This window comes from Chaetodon auriga, chromosome 18 (genome assembly GCF_051107435.1).
Source record: "Chaetodon auriga isolate fChaAug3 chromosome 18, fChaAug3.hap1, whole genome shotgun sequence".
Taxonomy (NCBI): Eukaryota; Metazoa; Chordata; class Actinopteri; order Chaetodontiformes; family Chaetodontidae; genus Chaetodon; species Chaetodon auriga.
Window position 1 is genome coordinate 10,118,713 of NC_135091.1, and position 16,671 is coordinate 10,135,383.

Genomic DNA, 16,671 nt, shown 5'->3' on the forward strand with positions numbered 1-16,671 from the left:
TCGGAAAACAAGATTTCAGAGAATCCTTCGGAGAGTCTTGTGGATCACGTGGAAGCACACATCATATATGATAATGCTAAACTGGAATACATTACTTAGTTACTGCTAATTTATTCTCATTAGCAAACCACCAGAAAGCAATGAAAGAATCTTGGGTAAGAACAGAAGTAGCTGAACTTGATCCATATTCTGTCAATGTAGAAATGTAGAAGAAGCCTCCTGAGTCTCTAAGAGGCTTTCAAGGGAGCAAAAAGTGGACCGGAGCACTGTGGCTGAGAGGTGAAAGGCTGTCTTCACTTAAGGTGCTCTTACTGGATTGCTTTCTAGATATTGCAGCTCTTAGTAATTAATGATAGTGCTGCAGGGTTTGAAAAATGTGGAAGAGGGACGGAACACGTTCTGTCTTCTCCAAAATTCGCCTGGGATGGTTTGAAATAAAGTGAATTTACTTGTCTTTAAATCCCGTCGTTCTCCAACATCAAGATCAACATCACATGCTGAAGCACCCCTCCTCTGCTGCACGCCCCCCCACCACTCGTCCTCAGGCTCACGAGGCACCGATGCAGAGAGCAGTGGTCAATCAGTATGCCGACTGAATGTGTATGTGTATTACAGGAAAGGCAGTCTCCATCACATTTCACATTTTCTGACACCTGTGGCTGAAAGCTGCGTACGAAAAGAGGCGAGTGAGAGCGGGGGGAAAAGAGAAAGTGTGACAGGCAGAACAAAAGCGAATAGGGTGCATTTAATGGGTGAAAAGGCAATGAGAGACAGACAGTGGAGGTGAGTGGGAGAGGTGAAGAACATTACAGGGCGCATGAAAGGAACAATATTCAATTTTTGCATGCAAAAAAAAAAAGAGGAGAACAAAAGAAAAAGCACAGGCGGACAGACAGAGGAGCAAAACTGCAGCATAGAAAAGCGCTTATTGGCAGCAGCAATCACATCTGTCACATCAATATCAATAAATAAATGTTTTATTTATTTTAACTATTACTGTGCACAGCTGACATGTCAGATATGCATTTATAGAAAACTGAACTCAAGGGATCAGTGATGTGTTTGGTCTGCAGACAAACGACATTCAGGTTTAATCAAATCGCAGAATGCAATGTGCAAAATACGAGGAGCTTAAAAAAAAAGTCGACATTTACAGATTTACAGTACACGTATGACATCATGTGACACTTGTTGAGGGTGTTTTGGAGTAATTAAATAAAAAACGGGAACAGATTTTAAGGGCTCAAACTGGTTTAACAGAATGAATGAAAAAGAGAATCAAAACTCGGCGGTAAACCTCTGGGCCTGTCGTCACATTAATGGCTCCAACATTTGATTCAAAAGAGTCAAAGCAATTTACATCATTTTCCATCTTCAAAATGTACATACGGTTCAACTGTCTTAAAAGAGCTGCGATTAAAAGTCAACAGACGGAAAAAAAACACCAAGAACAAATAAAAAGCACCAGCCGGTTGAGGCGTGTCTGAATGAATAAAACACTGATGTGATTGGGTAATATTTGAAGCTATTAAAACACACAAATGACTTTAATTAAAAAGAAAATCAACCCGCATAGTTTAGTCCAAATACAGGACATGTGACAGTCAACTCCCAGCAGAAAAAAATAAACCTAAGAGGTGGGTGGTTGAAGCAAAATAGATTTCCAAACGCAAAAAAACACCTCTTGCTCTGTCCTGTGGCTACGGACAAAAAAGTTTCGTCGAGTCTTGAAGACGAAGTTTTCTGCTGGACTCATCTGGATTTGCATATTGGTAACAGGGATCCAGTCGGTGTCTCACATGTATCTGTTCTTGACGTACTCCCTGTACATCAGCATGTCGTCCCTGCACAGCGCCCTCACCTGGCCCTGACCCGTCATCACATGGCTCTCGAACTCATCGCGGCTGTCTCTGTCGACTTGCGGCGGACAAACGGCGTAGATGCTGTCCTCGGGGAAGCACGACACTGGCTCTCTGAGAGGGAGGAGAAGGAAAGGGAGGGAAAAAGATGCATGTTAAGCATGTTAAAAAAAAAAATAGATGAGAACTAATTTTAGACAAATCAGGCGACGGTAGAAAAACAGCTATGAAGTTTAATTTTCACACTGGGGGGGAAATGGTTACTTCCTTATTCATAATTGTCACCAGATGCTAAAATGCATCAAAATGTCTGAATCCAACCAACAAGGTCTCGTGAAAATCTGCTGCAGAGAGCGTCACTGAGAGGGCTGCGGAAACGAGACGAGGGTGGCAGAGATGGGTGCTTTTACAGCAGAATTACTCAGATTTTCATGGAAACTAGACTCTGAAGCATGTCTCATCATCTCTTTAAGAGTGGATTATCAAGTGCGTGCTTGTCAGGTCATCCACTCCAGTCAGCCAGTTCAACAGCAGCTGAGGCCCCCGGTGAGAGGCTGCATAGACCAGTGGCTGCATTACAAACTCACATGCTTGGTTCCTGGCTTCATCTAAACCACAGCAGAATTAAATTATGAACTGGAAGTGTCATCATGGAGTCCTCAACTAAGGGCTTGATGTAAATTAAGCTATAAGTAGACATGCAGGCAGATATAGGGGGTTTGAGCACAGCTACCAAGACAGCTACCAAGAAGCTGAGACCATCACTGAATAATAATAATACACTTTGTACTGTGCTTTTCAAAACAAAATATTTGATCTCTGCTGGACAGAAACGGGATACCTCTTCATTTACACATGAACACTTTAAAGTAAGTATCTGATCTTTGTTCCAGTCAGTCATAACTGTCCGTTAATCTGCGTCTGTGACTTAAAAGCAAATTAGGATTCAAGGAGGAAACGAATCCCAACAACTCACTGATGCTTCTCGACAGGAATCTGCCACAGCATTCATATCCTGTCTGCTTTTATCTCCACCAATTGAGTCAGCTTTGCCTATGCCTGATGGATCAACAGAGGAACTACACAGTGGGAGGTGACAGACTAAATGGCTACTGACAGTGGAAACACGTTTTGGGTTCTGTAACAGTGTCTTAGAATAGCACTGTTGCACAACAACCGACACACCTGCCGTACCCTGTGGACCTGACGGGAGGATAACAGCAACAGATGGATGGACACTAATGAATGGTGAAAGTGATGAAAGGTGAAGATACAGGTGGACAAGTGGAGATTCAAGAAGAACAACTGTGTACGACTACGCAAAGACGTCGAAATCCCCTCGTGACTGAGGGTGCTCTTGCACACAAAAGCCAACATCTGCATGTCTGCCACCTTTGTGTGACGTCTAACAACTGTCACCTGCGCTAGAAAGGAAACGGTGTTTCTTTTTCAGTCAGCATGTGTGTGCAAAAGAGAGCGAGAGAGTCACGTGTTCACTCTGAAAAGGTTATAGACAGCTCTGTATAGATAGAGCTGAAGGCATGAAAATACATTTGAGATTTCAGCCAACATCCTCTCTCTCTCATAAGAAGACAGCCATGCGACTGGGTAACCAATGAAACTGCCAGACCTGGGCTTTACTTCCACATGACAGCAGCACAGTCCAGAGAGAGACTGGAAGGGGCTGTGCAATGCGTTCTCCTTCAACCTTATAGCACAGCAGGACGTAGTTAAAAATTAGATGTTGTCAGTTGGTTGATCCGCCATGTTGGTCCACATGGAATCGCCATCACTCCCTGACCGTTCATTTAGCATCATCATCATTAGCGACATTTTTTATTTGTCTTTTGGGTCATAACCGAAGCCTCAGCTTTACTTTGTGTTCAGAACTATTTAGCAAATGTTAGCATGCTATCACGGTAAAATCATTCTAACGTCATGCTAGAGAAGATCAGTGGTGGGCTGAGTCCAAAGCCTGTTATTTTTTTGGGGTTGATTCTGCTGATTTAATGGTTTGCCTCTGGAGAACGAGTGAGCCATGACAACACTAACTCATAGTCCTCTCACAAAGCCTGTCAGCAGTGAGGCTTTGTACAAACAGAAAGCTCCCTCACATGCACACCGTCTGTCTGCTGCAGAAAAACACCACCACGTGGATATATTTTTGTCCACCTTTCACCATTTTTCAGCTCTGCACAGCTATCAATTCACTATGTCTATCATGGCTATTTATGTTTCATGCAGCTATGATGCACAGAGCTAATCTCAAGTCCATCCATCTACCTGGAGGTATTTTTAGAGCAGAAGAATACAAGGCCTTCTGTTTCTTCTTGTATCTGTGCTGCTCTTTCTCCTTCTAATGCCTCACTTCAGCCTCTCTCATCACTGAAACAAGCCTTTGATTCACTGCAAGATGCACTTTTAAATTTGAAATTAGTCCTGAATGCAAACAAGACTAAACATGTTGTTCCAGAGATATTGTGGACAGTGCATTGCCACTCTGAATGGACATAGTATTGAGAGTGTTGACAAAAATATTTGCACAGATAATTTTCCAATGCACGGCAGGAAGCGGCTATTTGAAGCCATCTTCTTGTCTGTCTTGGATCACGGTGATGTTATCTATAGACACGCCTCCACTCTTAAACCCCTAGATTCAGTTTATCACTCCATCCTAAGATTCATTAGCGGTGACACTTATTCCACTCATCATTGCGTCTTGTATGAAATGACAGGGTGAGCATCTCTTAAAGTAAGACATGGCAGGCATTAGTTTCTATTCAGTTATACAGCTCTCAATGGGAACACGCCATCATTCATAACGTCCTCATTAAACTGGTCGCACAGCAATTATTTGACACGTTCAAGTGCTGGCTGATGCTCGAAGTCCCACGTGCAAACACTGAATTTGAGAAAACCGGTTTTAATTTTTGTGCTGCACAAATTTGCAAGCTGTGAAAATCGGACAATTAAGATCTTTTTATCTGCGATGAAATGCCTTTTATCCTAAAATATACATTTAATATCGTGCATATTATTTTTTTGCATTGCATGAGACATCAGACAAGGTGAAGAAACCAAGAACACTAACATGTGTATTTCCCAAAATGTTCAAATATGCCTGTAAAATGTCTGAAAGTAAAAAAGTGTGGCCTGTCTTTGCATGTGCGTGCAGCGTATAAGCATATCCATCTAAGTGTTTAATAAAGAAGAAGCAAGTAGCATGAGAAGAATTAAAACGGGCTGATAAAGTAAACATGGGCTGCCATTGCGTCTCGCCATCTATTCCCCCTGATATGATCAAATAAAAACACCAGCAGCGGTTTTAATTTGAGTCCCGGTGGTGCTGCCACGTTAACAAAGCAGACACGTTCAGTGCATTTGAGAGGGGGGGCGAAAAGCAAAGGGGAAAGAGCCAGAGCGAAAGAACAAATTCAAAAGAATACATATTTAGAGGAATCCTGATGACAGTCATTGTGATGCTGTCTGTGAGTGTGTGTGAGAGACGGCGCTAGAATGAGAGAGCATGCTTGTGCGTCTGTATGGCTGCACATTGCCATCCCACGTGTGGCTGACTTCTGAATCCGGCGGAGGAGAAAAATACTCCATCCGTGTACCGCTGGGTCACGGCTGCAGTGAGCTGGACCGACCGGGAAATAGCAGGGATGACGAGAAGTAAAGACGGAGTGCTTGGTTATAAGAGATGAAGATTAAACAACACACAGCCAGAGGCCTCCCTGGAGACCACTTAGTGGGAGCAACTGTTTTCACTTTCCCCAACGTTGCTGGAAATGCTGAGTGGTACTTAAAAGGGTCGGATTATAACTACAAACCAATACTGCAGCACAATGATTAACATTACACGTGCGTGAGGATTATTGAGTTGGAGTACATCACTTTTATTTCTTTCTTTTTTGGGCTAAGGTGTGACATGTTTTACTCACAAGCAGATGATGTTTGCCAGGTTTATGCGCTCGGTTCTTTCCACCCTGTGCTGGTTCTCGCCTAGATGCGCAAACCTGCCGGAAAAAAAAACACATAAAAATGAAAAACAACCGCGAAACGTGTGAAAAGTCGACAGCGTATGCACACGCTGGACACGTGTCGGTCTCTGCCACATGTCCCCTCTATCACCATCGTGTGAAGAGCCATTAACAAAAGGTAATTGGATAAGAGTGTAACTAATCTCCAAAGGACCCCTTAAATTTCAGGTTCACATTTTTTCAATACAAACACTCACGTCTGTGAAACACGTCTGTTGAGATCTCAGAGCACATCATCATCAAACCTCAAATTTCCCTGTAGGTTATTTTTGTGGCAAAGACACAATAATACGCGATAGTTGAGAGTTCCCCTCTGGCTCTCGCTTATGATTTTTAATATTAATGCATTGATTAGCTGAGCTGTGGCTGCATCTAACATCTTTGTAACCATTCCAACTTCCAGCCTCAATAATGAATGCAGTTTCATTCTAATTATGTGGCACTACAGTAGGAGGATATGAACAACATTCCTCACTACAGTTTTTTGAAGTTCATTCCTCGGCTCCAAGCACGGCTCAAATCTGAGAGACAAATACAGATATTTTTTTTACATCTTGGCTATGCATTCCTTAGCAGGACCTCATTACAATCAAAGTTAAGAGAGCAGGATCTCAGGCCAGTACGAGTGAATCTTGAGGGCATTCATCCTAAAAGCTACTTCGACAGGCAGAGACAATTTCTGAACCAGCTGCTTTCAGTACATTTCACACCCTTCTTCAACAGATATGCTTAGCTAATTTCTCATCACCTACATACACTAACATGAAAATATTTTACCACTGATCATCGTTTTTGGTTGTCAGATGTTTTTGCAGCTGCATCTGAATCTATGAATCATGAAACCCTTCAAAATGACCATAAAGTTGGATCATCACCTTCTTTACGCCAGCCCTCCACAAAAACTATACATTCTAATCTCTATGAAGGTAGGGTTTACTGCAGGGCTGGTATATTGGACCGCTTTGGTTTTAGCTAGCTAATACATTGGAAACAATGTGTGCCATTGGCCACTTAAAACAGCAATAAAAACAGTCCAGAAACAAAACAGGACTGCATACGGTCGATTGTAAAATACTGCCTGGGTGTTTATTTAACTCAACTAACAAGAGAACCAGGCTTTTATTAGAGACAGGCCATCATCAGAGACAGGTATGTAGACAGGTATGTAGTTCTAAAGTGCTTCTACTGTAAAATCTGCTATTTTGTATATATATTTTACCATAAAGTTTCTTTATTCTGACTCTTGTGAAAAACTGAACATTTTCACCTTGTACGGACTCCAAAAATCCAAAAACTGCCCATGAGTGCATAATGCACTGGACTAGTTATCCTCAGTGGGTTTAGAACAGCTGGGTGTAAAGCTCCATCAAAAGCATCACACTGTATAATACGTGCAGTTCGCACCCAAAGGACATATAGTTGTGTTCAGAGCCTGACAATGGCTATTCATTATGTCTCATCAACATGGTTCGGAGCGAACGGGGAGAAAGGACAAAATGACACAGAGAGGACAGACAGAAAATGAAACTCAGGGGTGACGGGAGGAGGAGATGGACAAAGAGCGGTAGGGTCAGAAGAGTGATGCACACGGCAGGGCAAAGTTGATGTCCCTTTTGCAAAATGACCCACATCACCCTGAGGGGCCTGCTGACACTGACCTCTCTGTTTTGGGTGCTGGGTGCATTGTCCATACCAATAAAAAGACTATTCCTCAGGAGCAGTTAAATATGCAGAGGCAGTCAAAAAATAAGGCTGGAGCTCTTTCACTTGCAGGCGTTTGCTTCAACGTGGCAGCAAAAAACATGCTTGACATACAGTATACTAAGAGCTGAAGGCCAAACAAACAAACAAACAGGGGACAGCTCGAGACAGTAAGTACAGACATGACTAAGTACAGAGTTGTTTGCGTGTTACTTTCTCTGACTTACAGCAAGCATCCATCATTCATTTCTTTATTAATTATGCAGCCTTTACCGTACACTTTAATGCATGGAAATGTGGATCTCAGAGTAAAGTAATACCGAGACATTATAACATACAATTTATGGCTGAGCTGTTGTATTGCGTTGCATTACATCTCACAGGTGGACATAATAGAGTGGCTACTCAGGGTATGTTGTTACTGATGTTATCTTCCTCATCACTTAGAACTGCATCCTGCAGTGAAAGAATGACCTGCTTTGCTCAACAAGTCAATTACTACGTTTGTTATAGTAGTAACTCAAATGTCCTACCTTAAAGGACTGTAAACACACATGCTGTATGTATGCATGTGTGCCAGCCTCTCACCTTTCATAAATGAACACGTCTTCCTCAGCAGGAAACTCAGCAAGGTTGAGTCCATACGGCTCCTTAACCGACAGATGCTGCTGCTGCTGCTGGATGTCCTGAAGAGGTGAGAAGGGAAAGGTGAGAGGCCACGGGTGCACGTGACTGAGACGAAACAGTTTTAAAATACGAAAATCAAATAGCTGCAACTGAAAATATGAAATCATACAGACAGGTCATCAGGTTCAGCTGCTTCTCTACAACTGATTCCCTAATTAGGATGGCCCAAGGGGTGCAATCAAAGCAACTCTGAATGTAATTTGATTGTAGATGTCTGATGAGGTGGTTTCAGTTTCAGGGACAGGGCCCTCCTGGGGTTACTACTGCACACAGTGTCCAAAGTTTATAGAGACATAATCATAATATGAGATCATCAATTTGATTCTAAAAGGTTCAATATAAAAAGATCATGTAATCAGAACTCTTCCTCTCACAGTCAGATATAAATGGCAGCAAAGACAAGTTGGAATTAATGAAATTGTAATCAAGAGACAATGATGATGCTCTGCGAAGAACAACATACAAAAGAGCCATACTGTTGCACAATATAAGAAACGAGACCTAAAATCAAAAATGAAATTAATCAATGAGATTAATGTGACTTATGTAATCACAACAAAATAAATAAACTGCCGATGATGATTCATCATTACACAATGTTATGAGAAGAGGATGTAAAAAGAAAAGCAATAAGCATTGCCCTGGCTACGACTGATGTAAAGTTTCAGCTTCTTAAAAAACAAGTAATTAAGCCACATTAAGCCCAACTTCTATTCACTTTCTAATGGTTTGCCGAGATTCCCTTTCAGATCAGCAATAACACCAAGTGCTACTGTTATCTAAAAATGCTGATGATCAAGTAACAGCCCGGTGCAACAGTCGTGTCCAGAAAAGCTTCTCTGAAAACACGACTTGTTGAACCGTGGAACAAACAGCGGCCTGCAGCAGCAGACTGAGGCAAATTACATTCCTGTTAGCTGAGGACAAGACGAAGAGGCCACGGAGGACACACGCTCGCCGAAACCAGACGAGAGGAGAGTGAGAACACGTTGCCTGGTCCAATTAATCTCAGTTTCTGTGTTCACATGCTGGCGGTAGGGAGGGAGTTTCATGATAACAGCATGAACTCCTCTTGTCTTGTCGAGGTGTGAGATCGCAGGGATGGTGTTATATTGTGTTTGTGCGTGAGCATGAGCTGAATACTGCAGCGTAACACACGTCCACTGGGGAAAAACTGATCTCTTAAATTAAAGGTTATGTCATCTTATATAGTGATATTGATAGAATATTCTAAAACATGTAGATATGAATGTGAGAATAGACCAAATACCCATATGGGAACGTCTAATATTGACTAATCCACTGAATTAATGATTTTCTCAACATGGATGATGGTAATGCTGTTTTCTATACTTGGTATCTATGGTGATTTATCAGTCACATGGCACACCATGCCTCAGATGTCACCCTGATGGAGGCAAGACAGCCAAAAATATTCGGCGGTGTACAGGAGAGGAGTTTAATTTTAATAATTTAATGAATTAAATCCCTGACAAATGGAGGTACTTTATGATGCAAATTTCATGCAAAGTATAATTTTATCATAAAGTAGCTCAGTTCTCATATCTGGATACTGTAGACGGCAATACTGTCCATCCCTACCCTGCAGCTTGTGGCCATAAACTAACCCAACGACCTGTAAGTAAGATTTTACAGAGAGAAGCTTTTTACTCTCCAAGTTGTTGAAAATGTCCTGCAAATAATACCATTTCTTCAACGCATTATTAACCTTTCTCTAAACCTACCGTCCACAGAACAAAGGGAGCACGTTATGTAACAGGAGTCGCCGTAAAGCAGTCAGCTATGCCACTATTCTCTGTGACTGTTTTCTGACACTACCCTCTACATAATGCATTCAATTTTCACTGTATTTGTATTGATCTGCAGGGAGGGGAGAACAAATGAGGGTGTTCCAGGACCATGTCCAAGAAACAGCAGCTGTGAACACACACACACAAACACAGGCGTACAGGCGAAATCAGAAAAACACACAGAGCCTCTCGCACAAACGCAGCACATGAGTACATGGGAACACACACCTACTGCAGCGTGCGCACATTCATACGGCATGTGAGAGCACAGACGAGCGCGTAAACACACACGAGCATATACGTACACCCACACGCATTGCAAATCTCTCCATGATCATGCGGGCGCACGTACGGCCATCTTGAGGGGAATATGAAATGAGCATGTGTAATTACATGGCAAACGGCGTAATGATCTGATGTTTAAATATTTCAACAGTTTTGTGTTGTACTGGCACCCTGGCAATCCATTCTCAGGGACGGGCTCGCAGGCAGCGACACGAGACGCACGCGAGCCAGCGTGTGCTCGCAACACGTGAGCTAGCTGTCCAGCCCGAAATATTCATGACCGGCTCATTGCTCAAGGCCCCGAGAAGACAGACCAGAGACGTACAGAAAACTTACTGAAAATACATCATAAATCAGGAGGGGAAAGAGATGGATGAAGCGGGAGGGAGAGCTGTCGCCTCTAACTCTGAAGATCAAAAATGGTCCTTTTGAAAGTTCCCATGCACACATTCTCTGCTAAGTTAATCCTTTTCTTGATGTGTAGAAAGATAAAGCCCATTTTGTGGCATCTTCAGTCTCCATCATTGTGGTGAGTGGCAGCTGACACCTACAAGCTTTTGGCTGCAATGCTCACAAAGATGGGAACTGAGAAACATTATGTACATAGTTTAGATAATTTCTACAAAACACTTTTACAGTGATACAGTGAACCTGTAGACAGAGCCATGCTAGCTGTTTCCCACTGTTTTCCTGTCTTTATGCCAGTGTTTCCCAACCACTGTCCCGCGGCGCATAAATGTGCCATGAGAAATCATCAGGTGTGCTGTGGAAGCTTATCCAATTTCACCTGATTGGTGCTTGAAGGCTTAGAGCACCAATCAGGTGAAATCTTCGTGTGCTTTTCTTCAATTCCTGCAAGAATATCAGTTCTGTGTTCAACTAAACAGGCCCAGGTTTCACACTGAGTGAGTAAACTAGATTTTCATTATATTTCAATAAATACACTTTTTGTGACATTTTTGTTTGGTGGTGTGCCTTGTGATTTTTGGGGAACACTGCTTTATGCTAAGCTAATTGCTTCCTGGCTGTGGTGTAACTCTTCTCAATTCATACCTACTTCTCAAATGTTACACTAAATACAAAAAGCGTCGTGAGAACTAAAAATGGGGGAAGAAAGTAATCAAATCAAAAGCGATCCAAGCAAAGAAAGACTAAGCAGACAGGAACATCTTGGACTGTTAATATGGAACATGAACGTCTGTACCAAAATGTCATGGCAATCTCTCCAGTAACTGCTGAGACGCTGCACTCAAAAGCACAAATGTCAACCTCATGGCGGCACTAAATGAGGTCAGGATCAACTGTGGAAGAAATATAACTCCTTTCACAGGGCTGCTTGGTTGCAGAGTCACTGTAGAGGAACTGTGGCCACAAACAGTCATCTTTTGGAAATGTTACTGAATGAGAGTGAATCAGTCATTATGTATGCATATTAGGACAGAGAGTCCTCTCACCCCTGTCATGATGGCTGTAAATAATGCCTGTAAGTGTAGTAAAATTATGGCCGCGGCAATCGAGTTTACACTTCACTGGGGGCTCCTCATGCATCATGAAAGTCTTATGAACTGAGAAATTCCAAGAGTCATTTCCTGGTGCATCTGATTCATCCTGACACACTGACCTACTACCTCAGCTGATTAATGTGCTCTTTCTTCATGCTGTGGCATGGAATCTGGGTCGACAGGAGACGTGAACCAGAATGTTAACCAGTTCACCTGGGGCGTGAAACAGATACCAATATAGTGATGACGCATACACCTGTCGTACGCTGTGCTCGGTATGTATGTATCACAGCATGCACTGAGCTATATACAGCAGCCCAGGTAAGAAAAAATAGGAATAAGATGTGAGTAAAGGATGACGCCCAGAGGGATATGTTTAGTCTAGAAGCTTTCTTTCTTTTGAAATTAGTAAAACGAATACCATGATACAGAATGATGGTGGAAAACTTTAAAGCTCCACTGCTATGGATTTTAATATCCCTGTAATGTCCAAGGTGTCTCTCCGAGTGACGAACACGGAGAAATATTACCCAACTGTGCAGAGTTTTAGCATCTTCCAGCCCAGTTTTGGTTTTCTGGCCTGCAGCTTCACTGTTTTGGTTCACACCAACCTCGTCTCCAGCCACAGAGGCCAGCTGTTAGTGACTAGCTGGTGCATGTGCTGGAGCTTTTAGCTGCTAAAGATATGTCCTTCAGGAGTTGGTGGAGACCAAAATGGCACTTAACAGAGAGTGAATATTGGACTTTTATTCATTAGGCGAAGAGAAACGCCTGATGTTGCTCTATCTTTGCTGGATCTGTAAATGGGAAAATACCATCTTAAAGCCAAGTGGCCAAAAGAAAACAAAAAAAGAAATACACCTTTAATGTTGTCTGTCTCTTGACTAGTTCTAGACTTAAATGAATAAGCTGGACAAAATCACAGATGACAGCAAGAGAGCAGATCTTTTACAGACTATTAACCACAGAAAAGACATTGTGGCTAGGATGCGAAACAACAAACAAGAAAACATTTGCTAAACAACTAAAAATAAGCCCTGATATTGTCGACGCAGACTCAGACCTTCACATCAACCTTTGGAAGAAACACAAAGAGGACATTAAATGAGACGTCAAAAAATGAAGGCAGACAAGACACCTGCAGGTGACCATATATTATCCGACCAAATCCCAGCGCACATGTCCTACATACACGACTTAATCATACCTGGGCCTTTGAGGAGGAAGCAATAGAAGAACGGATCATTCTGCTACATTTCCCATGAAAGCAATATAGGAGAACACAAGAAATGGAAAGGAGTAATATTCCTATCAAATCCAACCAAAATCCTGGTTTTGTTGGGCTGAATAATGAGTGTGCTGCATAAGGAGCTGCAGACATGTCAGGCTGGTTTCATGAAGAACGCTTCCTGTGCACATGATGTTATAACTTTCAGAATTACTGTAAAAAGTATTCAACAGCCAAGAAAAAATATCTAGTCAAGGTCAAATGAATAAGATTCCAACCAAAAATGGGTTTCTAATCCACTTTAACCAGCATATTGCAATTCGATGAGTAAGAAAGAGGCATGATTACAACAGTGGAGAACAACTTTTGAGTGGGAACAGTAGTTTGTGTGTGTGTGTGTGTGTGTGTGTGTGTGCGTGCGTGCGTGGTGTTCTAGCCTCTTATCTCACTGTCAGACAGAGTCGCAGCTGTCTCTGAAGCCCGAGGCTTTGAAGCGCTGGAGGGGCGTCTTTGAGAACACCAGTTGCAGCGAGAGGGACCGGGATCTTGGTGAGGCACACGCCGGGGAGAGTGAACCCTGCGAGGCGTGAGGTTTTGCAGGGCATTCGAATGTGTGGGTTTGTTTGGAGGGGCTTAGCGAAGTGATAACGAGGCAGCTGAGAGAGAGGCGGAAGGTTTTGCATTACATATGTTCAACTCTTGCCTGCTGCTGCGTTGAGAATGATTTTTTTTGTTTTAAAAGTCATCTTCAGTGAGGAAATAATCAAACTTTTTGTATATAAAAATCGAAAATTTGTACAAATCTCAGAAATCTTACACAAATGTAAACTTGTCAACCAATCCTTTGTTCTCTAGGTATGAATTGAAACGTCATTAAATAAAAGTTAGTGTTTCATTTCATGTCTGAGTCATGCCATACCAGTCAGCATCAAGAGGCTTATTCAGACATTCATCGCTGACCAGCTTTCCAAAGGCCACTTTCAAAGAGAGAGCAACATATTACATAAACACGTCTCTCTTATTTTCCCTCAAACTACATGAACACGGACCCAAACAGTTTAGACCCTCTGCCCTGGAAACCCCAGCCACTGAGGCTGATTAAGCTGACGTCTACTCTTTCGCATGACGCAAACAGAAAACAGAACTAATTTCCCCTGGAGGACTCCAGGGAGGTGAGGAGGAGAAAATACGATTATGGTGACATACCCAAATTGGAATGCAAAATGCTTGTGAGGCCCAAAATTCAAAAAGGTGGCATCAATCTAGCCTGAGCTGCAACGGCAGTTCCCTGAGGTCCTTAGACGAGATTACATATCCTCGAATTGTTAGAGGATCTCAATGTGATGATTTGGCTGCTTTATTTCTTCCATAATAACAACAGGCAACAACAATAAGGCGCCAAAGTGATACAGACTCTGTTTTGCTTGTGTTTTCTTGCTGTGTATCTCCATGCTGCAGTGGAAATGTCTTTCCTTGATGTGCACATTTGTCTTTGAACATGTACATCTATCTCCAGACAGGTCATCAGACGCGTTGTGTTTTCATACCTCCTGTGTGCGCGTGCTCTCGCCAGACTCTGTCAGCAGTTTGATCGGGGTAGAGCGCTGGGACACGGATCCGTCGTCGTCGCGGTCCTCCTCTGAGTCGTCCTCTGACGTGCTGCTGATGGCCTCCTCACTCGGGGGAGGAGGCGCGCTGGCCGCAGTCTTCCTCTGGAGCAGTGTCTCCTCCCTACTGCTCTTGTTGCTGCCAAAATCCACAAACATGCACAAAGATCAATGCTGTTTAAATACACACATGCACAATGGCGCACAGCTAGCTGCAATATATAATTCTGAAGAATATTTGTATCTTTATGTTATGAGACTGTGGATCATTTAAAATTCAGGCAAGCAGCAGGACCTTTGGAGTGTTTCAAGAGATTATACCTCCCACCACAGCAGCAGTGGCAACATGTACTTCCACAACTCCTCCCTAAAGAACCCTGACTAACTAAACCCATCATCCTTCTACAGAGGATGTCTTAAGTGTCCCCATGATTCTGCAACTATAATTTTAATTTCCAATTTTTTTCCACTCCTGCCAAAAAAAAGCCTGGCTGAGTCACTGAGTGTTGTTACAAAATGTTTTCTGTAATCACTCAGAAGTATTCATAACCAGTCCAAACTCCTCCCTCTCCCACGTGTTCGCTTCTGCAAGAACAGCCAGAGAGGGCCCTGCACTTTGATTGTTAGGGGACCGTTCTGGGCAATGCCCATTTTGGCGAACAAGAACGTTGTTGTGAAAGCTGGCTGCATTCTACTATTAATCTGATGGTGAGAGAGTCGATAAATTGGCAGAAAATGCAGTGCAGAAACATCAAATATATGCATGAGGTAATCTAGACACAGAAACACATTTTTTCAAACTTCAAACCCCTATCATAAACGTCTGCTTATGCTATGTGTTGATGTGAAAATATAAAAGAATATTGGCCGATCTACAGTATCTCTGACAGATGCTTTAAACTCTTGATATCAATGTTGGTATTGGCATCAAAAATCCACCATTGCTCTGTTATACACTGTAATGGCCTGCAGTTCATCGTCACGCATTCATGTTATCTTTTCAAAAATGAGGTTAGATATCTAGTTGTGGTGCAGAGAGCTGAAGCTCAGAGTAAAGCTCAGTAGCCACATTTTAATAATTTCACCTGTGGTCACTAATGGAGTTTTGAGTAGTGACAGAATAACAAGCAGGGAAAGTAGAGCTTCATTACAGTCTGGATAGTCTCAATCTCAAACCACTGCCTTCTGTTCTGGACATATGCCAGGCAAGACCAGCGGGGAGGACACATGAAAGAATGAGAGCTTCGAAAGTGACTAAGAAAATGGATGAGTGGACGCGAAGAGCTGAGTGAAATGGATGATGTGGTGTGTGCCTGCGTTTGTAAGCATGTGTGCACATGTGATGTTGTCGGGTTCAGAGCCAGTGAGTCAGATGTACTGTACCTTTCAACAGACAAACGGAGTGACTGATACAACCTTGACGCCTATGCTGCAAAGATGAATCTCCAGTATTAAATGTAAACTCTACAGAAAAATGTGCGGTTTTTCACTGACTTCCCAAGTGAAAGTCAGGTGAAATTGTAATTGTTGGAATTTTCAAGCAAATTTTTTTCAGCAGTTCAAAAATCGACATTTGACATCTCTTTTCTAAAAGGTTTGTTTTTGTCTCATTCTTAACTCTTTAGCTTTACCAAACAAAAGCAGCCTCAGGAACAAGGTTCGTGAGACATCCAGAGTCTGTTCCTCAGAGAGCATTCATGCTTTAGCACTGTCAAACATGGTGGCGGAGCTGCATTTTCTGTTCAGGAATGCACTTCAGTCGCGCTACAGTAAGACATGAATAATGACACTGAACTAATATGGTCACAGATTCACGTTCCATTTGATCATATTTTCACGGACGTGCATGAGCAGTGTTCACAGGCAGCGGCAGTGAGATGCAGGAGCGATAATGTGACAAGAAAAACTAAAATGCACAAGTCTGGAGTCCACTGATTAGTGAGTGATA

General features: G+C 42.5%; 1 protein-coding gene across 1 annotated transcript in view; it reads right to left on the reverse strand.

Annotated features, from left to right (window-relative positions):
- Positions 1 to 959: 959 nt before the first annotated feature.
- Positions 960 to 16,671, reverse strand: part of fig4a (FIG4 phosphoinositide 5-phosphatase a) — a 45,527-nt gene continuing 29,815 nt past the window's right edge. Inside the window, exons 21-24 of the mRNA XM_076756247.1 lie at positions 14,664 to 14,862; positions 8,192 to 8,289; positions 5,804 to 5,878; positions 960 to 1,973 (exon numbers count right to left, since the gene is read on the reverse strand). Coding sequence (XP_076612362.1) covers positions 1,796 to 1,973; positions 5,804 to 5,878; positions 8,192 to 8,289; positions 14,664 to 14,862 — 550 coding nt within the window. The 3' untranslated portion in view covers positions 960 to 1,795. The remainder of the gene's footprint in view (positions 1,974 to 5,803; positions 5,879 to 8,191; positions 8,290 to 14,663; positions 14,863 to 16,671) is intronic.